The sequence below is a fragment of the Gopherus flavomarginatus genome, chromosome 8, assembly GCF_025201925.1.
Source record: "Gopherus flavomarginatus isolate rGopFla2 chromosome 8, rGopFla2.mat.asm, whole genome shotgun sequence".
Classification (NCBI taxonomy): domain Eukaryota; kingdom Metazoa; phylum Chordata; order Testudines; family Testudinidae; genus Gopherus; species Gopherus flavomarginatus.
In genome coordinates, this window is record NC_066624.1 from 57,108,139 (window position 1) to 57,125,886 (window position 17,748).

Genomic DNA, 17,748 nt, shown 5'->3' on the forward strand with positions numbered 1-17,748 from the left:
AATAGTCCAGAAGGAAGAAAACAGGCAGTCCTGAAGAAAGAAGTATGAAATGAAAAAGCTGACCAACCTGAAGATCCTGCATGTTCAGACATGTTGCTTTCATCATCTTCAACACACCTTCCTCCTGAGAAGAAGCACTTCTCATGATGTTTCATTCGGGCAGCCAGGCATTGCATTTCTTTGTTGCACTGTTTGCATTTTGCACACATGCCTGTCTGACCCACAGGTAGAGGAACTTCATTAAAATATTCCCAAACTTGGTCTCTTTTACGGCCTCCTGCCATTATAGGTTTTCCCTTCTAGTGAGAGAATGGTATGGTAGATATCAAATCAATGAAGGCTACACTCAGAAAGACCTCAAGACTTCTGGAATATGCTGCTCAAACAGTTTCACTTTTGTTTCTACTGCCTGTCCCTCCCTTCTCACATTTATCTCCAGACTTCTTCTCCTTGTCCAGATCTGTTCCGCCCCCAACAATCTTCTATTCATTGAACTTTTTGAAACTTTGCACTTTAAGAGAGACGTAAGGGATTGATTCAGTGTACACAAATTTGCAGAGGAGCAGTAGGGTTGAGATCTGTTATTTCTCACCTCTATTTATTTATTTAAAAAACATGTTTGCTGTTAACAAGCATGTTATCTCTGGAGACAAATCCACAGTTTGAGAACTGCAAACTAAGCATCTCTCATAGTATCTTCTAGACTGAGCCCTGAGTCCCATTGGGTAGATAGAACGATTAACCTAAATAATCTGTACAGAAGCCCCTGGAACCCCATTAAATTGGGTCCCTAATCCATGAACTATTGGAACTCATTTACAAAAAACTTTTCTTAAACATTACATGAATATTTTGTCTCATATTATAAAATGTATAACCCCTATTCCATGATGAGATATTTCTGACCTATAACATATCTTAATTAAAACTATCTTTAGATATGCTTTTTGAGGGAAAAAAACTATCAAAAATCCGGTTTAAATTAAAAAAATCCAATTTTTAATTTTTTTAAAATCATGTTTATCCACCCTGTCCCCAACCAGAGTCTGCATGCACCCCCAGCCAGAGCCTCACCCCCCAATGCACCCCAATACCATGCCCCATTCGAGAGCACCTGCCTGCCCTCTGAACCTCTCCATCCCACTCTGGAGTACCCTCCTGCACCCTATTATCCATCATCCCTGGCCCCACCCCAGAGTCTGCACCCCCAGCCAGAGCCCTCATTCCCTCCCCCCCCATGTGCTCCAATTCCCTGCCCCAGCTGGCCTTCCATACAATTTCCATACTGAGATGTAGTCCTCAGGCCAAAAAGTTTGCCCACCTCTGTGCTAACAGCACTATCAAGTATTCATGGAGAAAACCAAGAGATGGTCTATATTCACAGTTCTGTAGTTATGAACACTTTGGATCTTTTGGGGAAAGATCCTGGAAAGCTAAGCGAGAGCATGAAGACAAAGGCGATGTCTACACTACAAATTTAAGTCAACTTATGTTACATCAACATACTGCCACTGCTGTATTTAAACTGCTGTTGAACGTCCACACTATGCACCTTGTGTCCACAGTTGCAGCTCTTGCATTGATACAGAGATCAGTACAGCATGAGTAGCTAATCCCACTGTGCAACTGACCAAAAGGTGTTTTGGGAAGGGTTTTTAATGCCTCACGGGGGTAGGTTTAGCATCACATGCTACGGGTTTCTCAATCCCATCATTCCATGGGCATCCTGCTCTGGTATCCTGTGATCCAGCCATCTGTGTCAGAAAGCATGGATCCTGCACTGCTCTTCAGTATTTTGCAGTGCTCCATGAACACATAAGAGGAGCTCAAGGGGGCGCTATTCACTACCACCCTGAACCCCAGCCTGCTCCCTCTAGAAATAGCATGTCTGCAGCTCCACACTTCTCTCTTACCTTCTACTTTGCCTGCCACAGCTCTTCAGATTTTAACACAGCACAGCTGCATGTCCCTGTCATAGCCCTTCTACTCCATGCCCTGAGCAAGTTCTTGCAGCTGGGCTGGAGTTGTGCCTACACAGCTTCCTCTCTCCACAGACCCAGGAAATCAACCACAGACTCCACACAGACCCAGGAAATCCCATGGACTCCACACAGGAGCACGTTTGCTGCACGGAGCCAGCATGCTATATGAGGTTTCCATACTGAGCAAACAGGAAGAGTGAATTCAAAAAACTTCCCAGGGCTTTAACAGGGGAGGGATGTTCACCTGTGTACCTGGCTGCAGGGCAGTGGCATTCAAAACAATATCCAGAGCGCACAGGATGGGCAATGTGGGATACCTCCTGGATGACACTTAGGCCTGATCTACTCCAGGGGGATGGGGGGGAGGAATCGATTTAAGATATGCAACTTCAGCTACGAGAATAGCATAGGTGAAGTCGACGTATCTTAGACTGAATTAAAATTACTTACTTTGCGTCCTTGCGGCGCTGGATCGACGGCCGCAGCTCCCGTCGACTTTGCTTCCACCTCTCACACTGCTCGAGTTCAGCAGTCGAAGGGAGAGCGATCGGGGATCGAACTATCGTATCTACACTACACACGATAAATCTTTCCCTGATAGACTGATCACTGCCCAGAGACGTACCCTAAGGTGCAACCTAAGGGTATGTCTACACTACATCTATTGGGGAACAGACACGATAAAATCAATCCCCGATTGCTCTACTGTTGACTCCAGAACTCCACTACACACGAGAGGCGGAAGCGGAGTCAACAGGGGAGCAGCAGCGGTCGACTCGCCGCTGTCCTCACGGCCAGGGTAAATCGACCTAAGATACGCTGGCTTCAGCTATGGTATTTGCATAGCTGAAGTTGTGTATCTTAGGGTATGTCTACATTACAGGATTATTCCAACTTTACATAAACCGGTTTTGTAAAACAGATTGTATAAAGTCGAGTGCATGTGGCCACACAAAGCACAATAATTCGGCGGTATGCATCCATGTACCAAGGCTAGCGTCGATTTCTGGAGCGTTGCACTGTGGGTAGCTATCCCGTAGCTATCCCATAGTTCCCGCAGTCTCCCCCGCTCATTGGAATTCTGGGTTGAGATCCCAATGCATGATGGTGCAAAAACAGTGTCGCAGGTGATTCTGGGTAAATGTCGTCGCTCAATCCTTCCTCCGTGAAAGCAATGGCAGATAATCATTTCGTGCCCTTTTTCCCTGGATTGCCCTGGCAGATGCCATAGCATGGCAACCATGGAGCCTGTTTTGCCTTTTGTCACTGTCACTGTATGTGTACCGGATGCTGCTGACAGAGGCGGTACTGCAGCACTACACAGCAGCATTCATTTGCCTTTGCAAGGTAGCAGAGATGGTTACCATACCTATTGCACTGCCTGCCATTGTAATTTGGCAATGAGATGACGGTTATCAAGCATTTTGTACCATCTGCTGCTGTCATGGGTGCTCCTGGCTGGCCTTGCTGAAGTCGGCCGGGGGCGCATGGACAAAAATGGGAATGACTCCCCAGGTCATTCCCTTCTTTACATTTTGTCTAAAAATAGAGTCAGTCCTGCCTAGAATATGGGGCAAGTCTACTAGAGGGCCAGAGAGCACAGCCGTTCTGGGTCAGAGTCCCAGAGATCCTGCAGAAATGATGAGCTGCATGCCATTCTAGGGGGTGTCCCTGCAACAACCCCACCCGTTGCTTCCCTCCTCCCACACCCCTCCTGGGCTGCCGTGGCAGTGTCCCCCCATTTGTGTGATGAAGTAATAAGGAATGCAGGAATAAGAAACATTGACTTTTTAGTGAGATAAAGTGATGGGGAGGCAGCCTCCAGCTGCTATGATAATCCAGACAGTACAGAATCTTTTCTTCAGATACGAAAGGGGGTGGGGGTGAGGGGCTGATGGAGCTCAGGCTCCAGCTGCTATGAGGAGGACGGTTATCCAGCATTTTGTACTGTCTGCCAGGAATGACAGGGAGTCATTCCCACTTTTACCCAGGCGACCCCGGCCGACCTCACCGAGGCCAGCCAGGAGCACTCACGGAATGATGACGAGGACGGCTATCAGTCAATTTGTACTGTACCGTCTGCCACCGGGGAAGGGAGGGGAGAGGATGCTGCTGTTCAGCGCTGCAGCACCCCGTCTACCAGCAGTATCCAGTAAACATACGGTGACACTGAAAATTGGCAGGAACGATTTTTTTCCCTTTTCTGGGGGGGTGGGGAGGAGTTAAATTGATGACATATTCCCTGAACTACTGGAGACAATGCTTTTGCCCTTCAGGCATTGGGAGCTCAGCCAAGAATGCAAATGCTTTTTGGAGACTGCAGGAACTGTGGGATAGCTCGAGTCCTCAGTCCCCCCTCCCTGCCTCCCTCCATGAGCATCCATTTGATTCTTTGGCTTTCCGTTATGCTGTGGACTCTGTATCATAGCCTGGAGATTTTTTCAAATGCTTTGTCATTTTGTCTCCTGTAACAGAGCTCTGATAGAACAGTTTTGTCTTTCTATACAGCAATCAGATCCAGTATCTCCCGTACGGTCCATGCTGGAGCTCTTTCTGGTTTGAGACTGCATCGCCACCCATGCTGATCAGAGCTCCACGCTGGGCAAACAGGAAATGAAATTCAAAAGTTCGCGGGGCTTTTCCTGTCTACCTGGCCAGTGCATCCGAGTTCAGATTGCTGTCCACAGCGGTCACAATGGTGCACTGTGGGATACCGCCCCAAGGCCAATACCTCGTTGATTTGCGGCCACACTAACCCTAACCCCACATGGCAATACCGATTTCAGCACTACTCCTCTCGTCAAGGAGGACTATAGAAACCGGTTTAAAGAGCCCTTTATATTGATATAAAGGGCCTCATTGTGTGGACGGGTGCAGGGTTACATCGGTTTAACGCTGCTAAATTCAGTTTAAATGCGTAGTGTAGACCAGGCTTTAGGTTGGCTCCCCCCCAGCGCAGACCTAGCCTAAGCAATGCAGTGTTTACACTGACAGCTGTAAGTCACCCTACACTCTATCTCCTCAAGGTGGTTTTATTATGTCAACATAACATGAGAGTTAAAATGGCAGGAGGAGCATTGCATTCAATCATGCTGGGTCTTTTCCCTGAGTTTACTTCAAGGACCACGTCCACCTCTCTCTAGCCTGCATTCGCTCCCTCCCTGCTTTATAGTTCTGCCGCTTCTCTCCTCAGCCCCCGCAGATCTAGCTGGACGCTGTACACGTCTCCTCTCCGCCGCTGCCTCTCCTCGCGCACACAGCGCAGTGGAGTTTTACCCGACACCAAACAGCCCCGAGCTGATCCCCCAGCCGAAGCGCCGGGCCACTGAGACAGAGGCGCAGCAGGACGAGACTCAGCCCCGACCCGGGGCGCAATGAGTCGCACCTGTCGGCGCTGGGCTCTGCGCCCGCACCGGGGTGGCAGGCGCGGGGGCCAGGCTGCAGCTGTACCCCGGCTAGAGCCGTGGCGGGCCGGACCCTGGCTCGCCACGCACAGGCACGGTACGCTCCGCTCCGCCCGCCTCTCTCAGCGAGCAGGGGCTGCAGAGGCCGCAGGTCTCGGGCCGCCCGCCACAACCAGCCACTTGGGCCCCTCCACCCCCCCCCGAGGAGCGCGGCGCAGGAGGACCCGGCCGCACAGGGACGGGCCCGGGGGCTTCACCCCGCGCCGCGGCCGGCAGGGCCGAGCGCAGTGCTTGCTGAGGCCGGCCCCGCCCAGCGGGGCGCAGGGCCCGCTGGGAGATCTCGGGCCCGGCCGCGGCCCCCTGCAGCGGGAGAAGGTGGGGCCGCGCTCACCTGCTGCCGAGGGATCCGGCTCCGGGAAGTCCCCGAACAAATCCATCCGGCCCGGCCCGGCCCTGCCCGAGACTCCAGAGCCCGCTTCCTAGTTCCTGCTCCTCCTAAAGCCCCGTTCCGCCCTCCCTTAATCAGCTCGCGGGGCGGACCAGAACCCCTCGCCTACCAATCACCCCCGATGGGCGGGCCTAGAGCTCTCCATCCTACCAATCACCCCGGGGGGCGGGACCATAGTCCTTTTGCCTACCAATCACCCCCGAGGGGCGTGACAAAGCCGCCTCCTGTCAATCACCCGGCGGGGGCAGGACCCCGAGGTCGTTACTAGCGTCTAGTTACAAGGCAGGTCCCAAGGCCTTTCTCAGCTGCCAATCATGCTGTGGGAGAGTCCGAGCAGAGCCGTCAGTTACCTGCTGGGAAATGAGGGGTCCCCAGGCCAGGCCCGTGCTGTGGCCTTTGCGGGGCGGGCGGGGCCTGCAGGTCTGGCCTTGGCCTGAGGCCAGGCTTTGGGGGCTGCTGCCCCACGGCTGGCAGAGGGTGCTGATGCAGGGCAGGGGTGTTACCCAGGTGCAATGGCCCTGTTGTACCTGCTGCCCCCAACTGCCAAGCCCACCATCGCCCCCGTGGCCACACCCGTGCTGCTAGGTGGGAGGTGAGAAGAACCCAGCTAAAAGCGCAAGTCGGGGGGGGGGGGGCGGTTAGAAATCTATGGAGCCATGTGAGGGCTGTCCAGGTTTTCCCACACTCATCCCTTTTTCAAGGTAGCTGTCCTGGGACATGTGTAAGGCTGCTCAGTACATAGTTTTTCTGGCTCAGGATCATCCTGGATGGCCCAGATTTATGTACCTCAGAGGTGGCAACCCTAAGACACCAGAGGCACATTGGTGCTTCTTCTAGGACTATATGGAGATTCTTCCATTACCTCCTTTGTCAGCTTTCTCTTCATACTGTGGGAGTCAAGCAGCTTCTGTTTTCCTAAAGATTTAGTTTGCTTCTGATGCCATGTAATGAGGATGTGATACAGAAGAGTGCTGATAGGAGACTGCTCTTTGCTTCTTGGCTCTAGTCACCTGACATGGATCAGGGTTATATAAGCATAATGTTCCAGTTACATGGTAAGAGGTCAGTATCCACTAATTCAGGTGTCCATTGTGAACCCTTCCCCCACGCTTACCAAGTATTCCACATGTGGCAGGATCTATTTCTCTGTGACATAATCCAATACAACATAACACAACCTTGATGGGAGGCCCTGTGGGAAAATATGATACATCAGAGGGTGGGGTGGAACCATCCCATTTTAGTTCCCAAAATATTTTCTGACACTAGTATTTGTCCTGCTGATACTAAAATTTAATTTTGTCTACAAGGCCATATTAATTCATGAACTCCCCACATGATTTTGCTTTCCACATGACAGAGGCATCTATATAGCAGAAATCTTTTCTTTGGTCACTGCAGGAATGTATTAATCAGATTTAGGAATTCTGGGTTTCCAAATACCATATTCACATTGACAGATCATGCTAGTTACATAGCTTAAGGCACTACTGAAAGGTGCTTAGATACCATGGTGATGGGCATGGTCTCAGAAATGGATTATAATAGAATCTGCAACATTTTCTCTGAGAGCTTGCAGTGTTTTTCGTTTTGTCCCCTAATATTTTATGTGCCATATATCACTATCTCCCTAGATGGCTTCTGTCTATATTCACAAAACCAGGAAGAACGGAAGGGATAAGATGACTGTTTCAGTCTTAGATAAGAGTATACATATGACCTCTGTGTTTGCGGCCCAGAAATAGAATGTAAAATTTGAGAACTGGAGCTAGCTGAAAAATGAGGAACAGTTTAATGAAAACATTTCATCCAGCTCTTCTGAGAGCTGAGGTCTCCCTCAACAGACTGGCACTTATTACACTGGCCATGCTAGACAGGCTCATATAGAGTCAAATTCACTGCTTGTCTAAAGTGAAGTTAATTCATTGGATTTTACAGAGTTATGCACAATGACATCAGCAGTGAATTTGGCTCATTATATCCACCGTCATTTCTTCTTCAACTGTGAAGGTTTTTAAGTGCCTCAGGAATAATTATCTGAGCCAGATGAACCAGTCTGAAGTACAAACACTGAACCCAATTGTCCTTTTCCATAGAACCCGGCCTAGGATGATCTCTGGGGAAGGAAATCTTCATGAGCTTTTAAGTCTTTATAACAGAGTTCTGCTAATGTCTATTCTCATGGTGTTGACATCTATGGTATATTTTTTGATACACCACTGTGCAGTACCTTGTGCATTGTACATTGCCTGCTTTAAGATGTTCCTTAGGTTTTTTGTGCTCAGAGTGTGTTTGCCTGTGACTAGCAGTAGCATTTAATAAAAGATTTAGGTAACTAGCTTCAGGGTTCCTTTAAGGAGGGATGAGTGGCTTATGAACTCTTAGACCCTTAGCTATTCTATGTTGAAAGTTCAGTCTGGGAGGATTAGGCCTGATTCTCGTCTGACTTATACCAGTGTAAATCAGGAGTAACTCCACAGAAGTCAATGGAGACTGACCAATGTAAAAGTTTCTATCCTGCAATGTGCTACTCCTGGGGGAATTCTGTGCCAAAAATTAAAAACTTTGTGCACAATATTTTAAAATTCTGCATATTTTATTTGTCAAAATAACATTATAAAAATCATGCCAGTTTCAATTATTTTGGTAATTTATTTCAAAATACTGTACATGTCAGCAACTATGTCAGTAACAATAAAGGCACAAAAATTTTCTTCCAGGAGTAGAGAAACCCCTGTTTCTCTGCCCCCTCCCTCTTCCCCTCAGAGCCCAGTAGGGGGGGCAGACACTCACACTCCCTACGCCCCCCCCGAGCCCAGCCGTGGAGTGCCCCCAGCATAGACACCCAAATCCCCTACCTCTCAGAGCCCAGCTACAGAGCCCCCTCCACCCAGACGCACCCCCTATCTCCCAGCTCGGGGCTTCCCGAGCCCAGACACTCACACTCCCCTCCAGAGCTCAGCTGCCAAGGCCCATCCCAACCCACACACTTGCACCCCCTCCCCACCAGAGTCCAGCTGCGGGGCGCACCGCAGCCCAGACTCCTACACCCCCTCCCCACCAGAATCCAGCTGTGGGGCACACCCCAGCCCAGACACCTACACCCTCTAGCCCCCAGAGCCCAGGGATCCAGAGGGAGAAACAGCCTGATGCTGGGGCCTGGGCTTGTGTGGAGATTCCTGCAGGCTGCCTCCTTCCTTCAGGATGTGCAGGAACTGCAGCTGCCAGGAACCCTCCAGCTCTTTCCCCCTTTCCCCAGCACTGTCTTTTATTTGTGAGCTGTGCTTTGCTGGGTTCAGTGACTCCTAATAGCAGCTAGCAGCTCTGCAGCCTATTTCTATGGGAGAAAAAGGAAATTCTGCATTCACATTAATTTCTGCGCAAATTCTGCATTTGCAATGGTGCAAATTCCCCCAGGAGTAATGTGCTGAGCACTCTGGTCCCAATCTAACAAAGCACTTAAGCTTGTAACCGTTGATGTCAGTGGACTACTCACATCCTTAAATGTTTTGCTGTGTTGTGGCCAGAGATCTGAGCATTTTGTGTAAGTGAGCACTAAATGAGAGGGCAATTGAACCCATTGTGATTATAACCTTAAGTGCTACTGTTCTTTTACTATATACTAGTATCACAAAGCTCAAATGGTATAAAATATGGTATAAAATATCTGAACATATATATAGGCACCCCCTTAAAGCTACAGCAACATAGAATCATAGAATTAGAAGGGACTGCAACGGTCATCTAGTTTAACCCCCTGCCAAGATGCAAGATTTGTTGTGGTTAAACCATCCAAGACTGGTGGCTGTCTAGCCTCCTTTTAAAAATCTCCTGTGAAGGAGCTTCCACAACCACCTGAGGCAGTTTTTCCATTGTCCTACTGTTCTTCAAGTTAGGAAGTTTTTCCTGAGATTTAATCTAATAGACCGCCCTTTATTGGGTTGAGAAGAGAATTCATTTGTCATACTAATTTATCTCTAGAGATATGTTGAGTTAAAACCTCATTTCATTATATTAAACCTGACCTCACTTATTTCTTTAAGAAAAAAAAAGACCAAGGAGCCATTGCCCGGTATTTGCATAAATGCCACATTTATTTCTTAACTGAACAATGCCTTAAGTATACACAAACAGTTTAAGACCCTAAATTCCAACACTCATAGTTTAAGACATCGAGAAAACTAGACTCATGACTTCAGTAGTTTTGTTATTATACAGTAGTACAGGGTGTGCCCACAGCAATCACATATATACAAAGCAAGAGAAACGGTCTCCCAGCACTTGGGGATGGCATCACAGGAAGAACTCATGTGGACAAACTAGATAATGGAAGCACAGGCAAAAACAAACAAAACAAAACCCTTAAAACAAAATAAAAAAACCCCCCAGCCAAACTAAAATAAAATTAACCACAATCGCCTTCATTTTACAGTAAGGTCTTAATAACAAGTTGAATCTCATGAAGAGTTCCTTCATACAGCTCACTGATTACCAGACAGAAAGAGAGACAATAAGAGCATCTTAGAAATGTGTTAGACTTATAGGCTGCTGCTGCTGTTTATGACATGCAGTAGCACGTTTCCTTCATCATTGGCAACAGCTGCAAATGTTTATGTGAGCTTCTCCAGTTCTCAGCCAGGTGCCACCTCCTTTCCCACTGTAAAAACTCAATAACTTCTTGCTTGTTTCTTTTGAGGTCAATTTGGGAAATCTTTCTCTCTGGTTACTAGACCAGCAGTTCTCTGAGGGCCCTTTGAGGGCTGGTATTTTTCTTTTTTGAGTGAGCACCTCATTGTTGGCTGAAGATCTTTAGGATGGGTGCTTCATATGAAAAACTTAATGTAGACAAATGACTGCCCCTTGCATGATTACAAGAGACCAGGCAAAGAGAGTCAATTGATTTTGAAGCTCTTTCCCCATGACAAACTTGTTCCATGAAATTCTCTCTTATCCTAACTTCCTGTTAAGTCATGATTAACTTTGATGACATCATTGTATCTCACTGACCTGTTACACCAAGGAAACAGTATGATTCTATTACAGTACAACTGCTGTCAGGGCCGGCTTTAGGCCAATTCCACCAATTCCCCCGAATCGGGCCCAGCGCCCAGTGAGAATTTCTTCCCTAGCTAGAGGCAACTTTTTAATTTTTACTCACCTGGTGGTGCTCCGAGTCTTCGGCAGCACTTCTGCGGTGGGTCCTTCACTTGTTCTGGGTCTTCGGCGGCACTTTGGCGGCTGGTCCTTAAGTGCCGCCAAAGATCTGGAGCAAGTGAAGGACCCCCACCGAAGTGACGCCGAAAACTCGGAGCACCGCCCGATGAGTACAAGCCCCACGTGTTTTTTTTACGTGGCTTTTTTTTTTAATCCTCCCTGTTGGGGCCCCATCGAAACTGTTTGAATTGGCCCCGCACTTCCTAAAGCTGATCCTGACTGCTGTTACTTCTGAGTGACAAGTCTACATCTCGGCTGTTTAACACTGACTTCAATTGGTTTTCAAATTCATCTACACATACTGAAACATACTAGATGATTTATCCAAATACACCCATTTTGGATTCTTTCTTCATTATAAGGACTATATGGATCATTTCCTATGCCATTCTCACGCTACAACAAAGTTTCTATGCCTCAGCTTTGACCGAAGCTAAAAGATTTGCCCATTCTTTAATGTTTAAAACTTGAAGACTGTTTTCATCAGAGGCGGCTCTAGGCATTTTGCTGCCCCAAGCACGGTAGGCAGGCTGCCTTTGGCAGCTTGCCTGCTGCCCTCGCGGTGATTGACAGAGTGCCCCCAGTGGCTTGCCGCCCCAAGCACGTGCTCAGCGTGCTGGTGCCTGGAGCTGCCCCTGCTTTTCATCCTCAAATCCAGTGGAAAGAACAATGAATAGAATTTAATCTCAGCTACTCTAAGGGCTGGTCGCGGCTGGTCTACTTAAATTTTTGAGAATGCATGTCTCTCTGGGTGGGATTCTCAACAGCAGGGATGCTAAGTGAGGAAGGGTGTGGGGTGTCAGATATAGAAGAGGACTCTCCAGATATAGAAGATATAGAATTAGGACTCTCCAGCCATTCCCCAGATGATACTAAAGAAAATAACCCTTTGGGGGAATCCACATGAACAGCAGATGGCTGCTATTTGGATATTTTATTGGGAGCCAGTGTAAGTCCCATAAGCAGTCATTACTCCTCTACTCTAGATCTTTATATTTGCGGCCTGATCCAAGCCCACTGGTGTCAATGGAAAGACTCCCACTGACTTTGGATCAGACCTCAGTCTCTAACTCAGAAAAGTAGTGTGCTCTGCAGATTTGCTGGCCTCAGGCACACAGCACTGACTGAGTGAAACTAGATGTCTTCTCCATAACCAAACCATCAAGACCATGCTCTTCAGGATCGCTGACCTAAGGCATGACCCATAACCGTATCACCCCCAAGCCATCCTTCCTCTCTGACCTGAGAGGGATTCCCAGAGGACCCAACACTGGCATTTGTATCCCTTCCTCATTTTTTTCCTGTGATTCTGTATCTATTCCAAAACAAATACAGGCATGTATATAAGGAAGCATGGTGATATACTTTTATAACCTAGCTACCTCCACTCTAGACTGCTCTAACCAGGGGAAATCTCTGAGAAGACTGAATAGGAGATTAAAAAAACCCAGAAAACCAAGAATGTCTTGATTTACCCTTAAAATCCAGAGTTCAGTTGGGATGAGAATGGAAATTTAATAAGCCTGTTTTACCAAATGAAGAGGCTTAAAATTTCATATGCTTCTTAAGATTGGCTCCAGAAGACTTTGGTTTACACTAGCTCTTGATAGGACTGTACTAGCCATTCAGGAATTTTCTTGGAAACTACATCTAATATACAAGTCTTTGACTATGAATTATGTTAAAATAAATACTCCAGCCAAGTGGTCTTTACCAAGGGCCTGATTAAAAATGCACTGAAGCTGATGGGAGACTTTCCATTGGCCATCATCAGGGCCTCAGTGGAAGGATCTATTTGCTGCCTGAGCAGAGATTACTGAAATGTATTTTCACCAGCTGACAATCAGTCCTTTGAGCTGAGCTTTAGCAGTTAGAATGAGCCCTAGTCCTTTCTAAGAAAGCTCCCCTATACTGTCAAGCAAAGCTGAGAGATAGAACAAAGAATTAAGAATTAAAATCCCCTAGAATTTAAGACTGATTAATATGGATATATACACAAGGGGAGGGGCGCTCTAACTCTTCTAGGTTTTGATTCAGCAGTCAGCAAAAAACTGCGGCATGTACTAAATATTAAATAGGTGCTTCATTCCATTCAGTGTGATTTAAGCACATGCTTAATTGCTCTGCTGGATAGGGATGGACATAAGCATGTGCTTATGTGCTTTTCTGAACTGGGGACATAGTTTGGAATTTCTCTCTTGCAGATTTTCATTGAGGGCAAAGCATCTCTCTGGGTATATAATGACACATAAGATTTATTTGTATGTATAAAGCGCTTATCCCAGGTATTAGGCATTTAATCTAATTATTAAAATTTAGTCCTGAATTTTAAAAAAATAATTCTAAGGCCATAAGGAATAGCTGTAAAAACAAGAGACCTTCACCTGGGTCTGCAAGTTGCTGTCTAACCCATCTACTCATGTAGGACTGGCACAAAGAAGAAAAGCCCACTGAAAGGAACAAGCACCAGCACCTGCAGGAACCCACAGTGCCATCCAGGTCAGAGAGATAGAATGAAATTCCCTGGGAATGGGAGTGATGCCGTGGAGCTGGTCAAAAGCAAATCGGGGTCGAGGGAAAAAAAAGCACTGGTCATGCAGCATGAGAACTGAGCTAAATAGTGGCTCAATACAAATGCGCTGTCTCTGTGCAGACAGGAGGCAGAGGCTAGGGAATGAAAGCTTTCTTCACACTGCAGCACGGTGATGGGCAATTGCTGGGAGCTTTTGTGTGTGTGTGACATCTCTACCAGCCCATTGAGATTCCATGGAGGCTTTGTTGGGCTCCTCACATGTCCCCTTATCCCATGCCCTAGCCTCCCCAAAACAAGAAAAAGGGAAAGAAGAAATACAGTGCATAGACCATCTCCACCGGAATCACACATACAATACTCAACAAACACAACAGAGAGGATAGAAAAGTGCTGAAGAGAACCAAGGCACAGCCGTGCTGTGCAAATTGAAGTCAGCCGTGAAGTGTGACAATGAAGCATGGACCAGTGATGGTCCTAGGAGATGTATGGAGGGAGGGGGAGCTCCCCATGTTTCTGCCTGGAGTTGCGTGCATACAACCAACTGGAAATCTTAATTAAACAATCTGGGTAATTAAAAATTAATAAAGATCTTTGCTGCTGAAGTTACTTTAAAAAGTTTATAGCAAGGTCAGCACCAGCTGACCAGGTCCTTCCCATGGGAAGAGGGATTATTAATGATGCCATATCTCTGCTTTGGTATGATTCTCCCACCAACTTAGCTGTTCTATGTAGCCAGTCTAAGCCCAATAGAGAGGTGGGGCAAGGGGAAGGAGGATGAAGTTAATGTTTTAAATGGGAGAGGGAAATAAGAAAATGTCATCACATATAAAAGTAAAAAGTCTCAATTTCTCTTATCCTTGCCCATCCTCATGCCATTCTCTCTGCTACCCATTCAGTTACTGCAAACAGATTCTTCCCATAAGAAAGAGAAGGGAAGTGAAAGCCCTTTCAGAAAAGGACAATGAAACTCAGCCATCTGGTTCGAGACAACTGTTCTGAATTTAGACTCCAGTATAATTTTATGATCTAGCTTTAACCCCCACCAGTAACAACCCTTTATTAACTCTGACCATCTGCACAGATGTAACTATATGGGCACCTCCCCAAGATTCACTAATGAACGAGCATTTGGGTGTAGTAGCCAGTAGCCACCTGATAGCCCAGAACAAGCTATTGCTAGTTAAACACAACGCAGGTCTGCAGTAATGCACACGTCAGGTCTGTCATCTCTCTCCGTATTAAACTCACTGGCAGGATGCAATCACTCCTGACCTCTCCCTACTTCCCAGCTGGGTGGATTTGATCAGAGAGGATTCTTGAGCTCCCTCTACAGTGAGTCCCTGTGACACTGATTAGTCCTTTTGGAGGTTCCCAGGCCAGAGATTAGTACAGTACAGTATAGATGGACTGCATACTTACTAGAACAGGGGTATGCAACCTATGGCATGCGTGCCAAAGGCAGCACACGAGCTGATTTTCAGTGGCACTCACACTGCCCGGGTCCTGGCCACCGCTTCGGGGGGCTCTGCATTTTAATTTAATTTTAAATGAAGCTTCTTAAACATTTTAAAAACCTTATTTACTTTACAAACAACAATAGTTTAGTTATATATTATAGACTTATAGAAAGAGACCTTCTAAAAATGTTAAAATTTATTACTGGCACGCAAAACCTTAACTTAGAGTGAATAAATGAAGACTCGGCACACCACTTCTGAAAGGCTGCCAACTCCTGTACTAGGTGACTGAGGATATTGAGAGGCAGGCTGCATTGTACTCATTTGGAGCATTCAAACAGCAGCCCACCCCAAAAGTGAACTGACAGAACCATCTGCCCTTCCAGAACTTCAGATCCCCTTTCCATCCCTTTCACCCCATTTGAAGTTGGGCCCTGAAAACAGATGGAATAGAGGGTAGAAACAACCAGAACCTGTCGTCATTGCATTCTACTTGTCCAGTCACTGAACCCTACATTGCTGGGTTTCAAGCACTTGGGGGAATGGAGGGGATGGGATACACACACAAAATGCTTCGATAAGTGCGGTGACTTGTCTGTGTGCATGTCTTTGCTGTGCTATGTGTGGATTGCCTCATTTGGGAGGGCACAGTGCACTATCCAATCACCATGTGGAGGAAAAGTGGTTTGAGCTCTGGAGTCAAGGCTAAGGAGATGGGGTAGGGGCAGGAGGGTGAGAGTTCTGAAGTCAGTGTGTATGTGTTTGCACAGAGGTGGGAGCATGACCTCCTGAATCCATCCAGACCTCCCAGTGCTGGGATAGAGAAAGAAGACAAAGATGGCATCACGAAACGGCCTGACAACCCCCTTCCCACAGGCCCGCCATCCAAGGCCCTGCCTTCCCTTGGGGAGGCTTTATGTATGCAGACATGAGCAACAAACTGGGATAAACTCAATTTACAGATTTCAGTGAAGTAAACAGAAATAAATACTATATAAATATAATCTCAAACTACCATAACTTAATCTATCTTCTTTTAAAACATCAATAAGTTAAGAAGTATCAGTACTTAAACTTATCACTTTCTCTTCACATGGAAGCAATTCCTCATGACTAGTAATCTCTGATCTTTCAAATGCTCCTTCCTCCTTAAATTGAAGCCTTGCTTTAAAATAAAAAACACAGCTCCTGCTTTTGAGAGTTACAGATCATGTGACACCAAGGTCACTCAATGAGGAGATGGGCAGAAGATCACATACGCACAAGAAATCATGACCAGGCTGTACCAGGCTTTTGCAGATACAACAGAAATTTTCCCAGTGAAAGTAAATCGAGATGGATCCATTTGTGGAGCAGGCAGCTAGGGTGGTAGATGGCATGAGAGATTTGACATTAAGATAGGGACTCTTGTATAGAACCAGCAATCTTGATCCTGCTGGCAGACAGATGAGGTGGAGAATGGTTTTAGGTTAGATTCTCATCTGGGCTGTTCTCCTCCTGGACAGCTTGGATCTGTTTTGGAAACCAGGAGATAAAAGGAGTCAAAGGACTAGAAAAGGAATGCGGAGAGAAAGAAAGGGAGGCAGACACTCTCCTTGTGAGAGACCCTGTCATGGAGGTAGAAAGGTGCCAGACAGACAGAAACTATGGGCTGAATTAACATCGGCCCAGAGCAGACAAGACCAGACCCATCCACAGCCCATCTAATCCATTTGTACCTGACAGGGGTCACCATCAGCATTAATCAAAGAGAGGGTGGGTAGGTATGTTTCTTTATAAAATAACTACAGGGAATTTCTGTTTATTTAGTTATCTTCTTTTAACTCTACTACTGAAATGATGATGATTTGTTCTAGGGATTAGGGGTCAGATCCTCAACTGATATAAAACTGGGTTCAAAAGAGAACTAGATACGTTCACGGAGGATAGGTGCATCAATGGCTATTAGCCAGGATGGGCAGGGATGCAAAACCACGATCTGAAGTGTCTCTAGCCTCTGTTTGCCAGAAGCTAGGAATGGGTGACAGGGGATGTATCACTTGATGATTGCCTGTTCTGTTCATTCCCTCTGGGGCACCTGGCATTGGCGACTGTTGGAAGATAGGACACTGGGCTAGATGGACCTTTGGTCTGACCCAGTATGGCTGTTTTTATGTTCTTATAAATGGTGTCACTCCATTGACTTCAATAGAGTGATGCCTAGTTACGCCAGCTGAGGATCTATCCCTGAATTTCTGTGTTTATTTCAGTGTGTGTGTGTGTGGCGGGAGGAAACGATAGTGTCCTTATAACATTAAGGTGGCACAGTTGGAATCACAATTAAAATGAACTCCTAAATGCTGCACAAAACAATGAGGCCACAAGAGAAGTGCTTGTACAACTTACCCTCATGGTTTACCCCAATCCAACTGGACTAAACCATCATCTTTAGGGTTCAGAATTGTGGAGAAACCCAGCTGTTCTGGGATTTGGAGCAAAATTTCGTATTGTCAGTGGAGATAGAATAGAGCACCACTATGTTGTCTGCCTGTAATTTTAACCCCTTATGATGCAATGTCTGCATCTGCATAGAGTCTGTGAAGCAGATTGGGCTACATAAAAGCAGCATTTGAATTTTATAAGCAATGGTGCTGAGAGCAAGGAAGAAGATTTCAACATCCAATTTGAAATACAAATGGAAGGGACCAAAAGTAGCACCATCTCTTTGATA

The 17,748-nt window shown here is 46.6% G+C and overlaps 2 protein-coding genes across 6 annotated transcripts in view; both read right to left on the reverse strand.

The window, feature by feature from the left end:
• Positions 1-5,930, reverse strand: part of ILKAP (ILK associated serine/threonine phosphatase) — a 56,223-nt gene extending 50,293 nt beyond the window's left edge. For 2 of the 5 annotated variants that reach the window (XM_050965571.1, XM_050965569.1), the window contains exons 1-2: positions 5,778-5,930; positions 68-215 (exon numbers count right to left, since the gene is read on the reverse strand). In XM_050965571.1, coding sequence (XP_050821528.1) covers positions 68-209 — 142 coding nt within the window. In that variant the 5' untranslated portion in view covers positions 210-215; positions 5,778-5,930. The remainder of the gene's footprint in view (positions 1-67; positions 216-5,777) is intronic. The other 3 variants (XM_050965573.1, XM_050965572.1, XM_050965570.1) reach the window with 2 other exon arrangements.
• A 3,973-nt stretch (positions 5,931-9,903) lies between these two features.
• KIF1A (kinesin family member 1A) overlaps positions 9,904-17,748 on the reverse strand; it is a 185,183-nt gene continuing 177,338 nt past the window's right edge. The window contains exon 49 of the mRNA XM_050965747.1: positions 9,904-16,550. Within this exon, the coding sequence (XP_050821704.1) occupies positions 16,508-16,550 (43 nt within the window). The 3' untranslated portion in view covers positions 9,904-16,507. The remainder of the gene's footprint in view (positions 16,551-17,748) is intronic.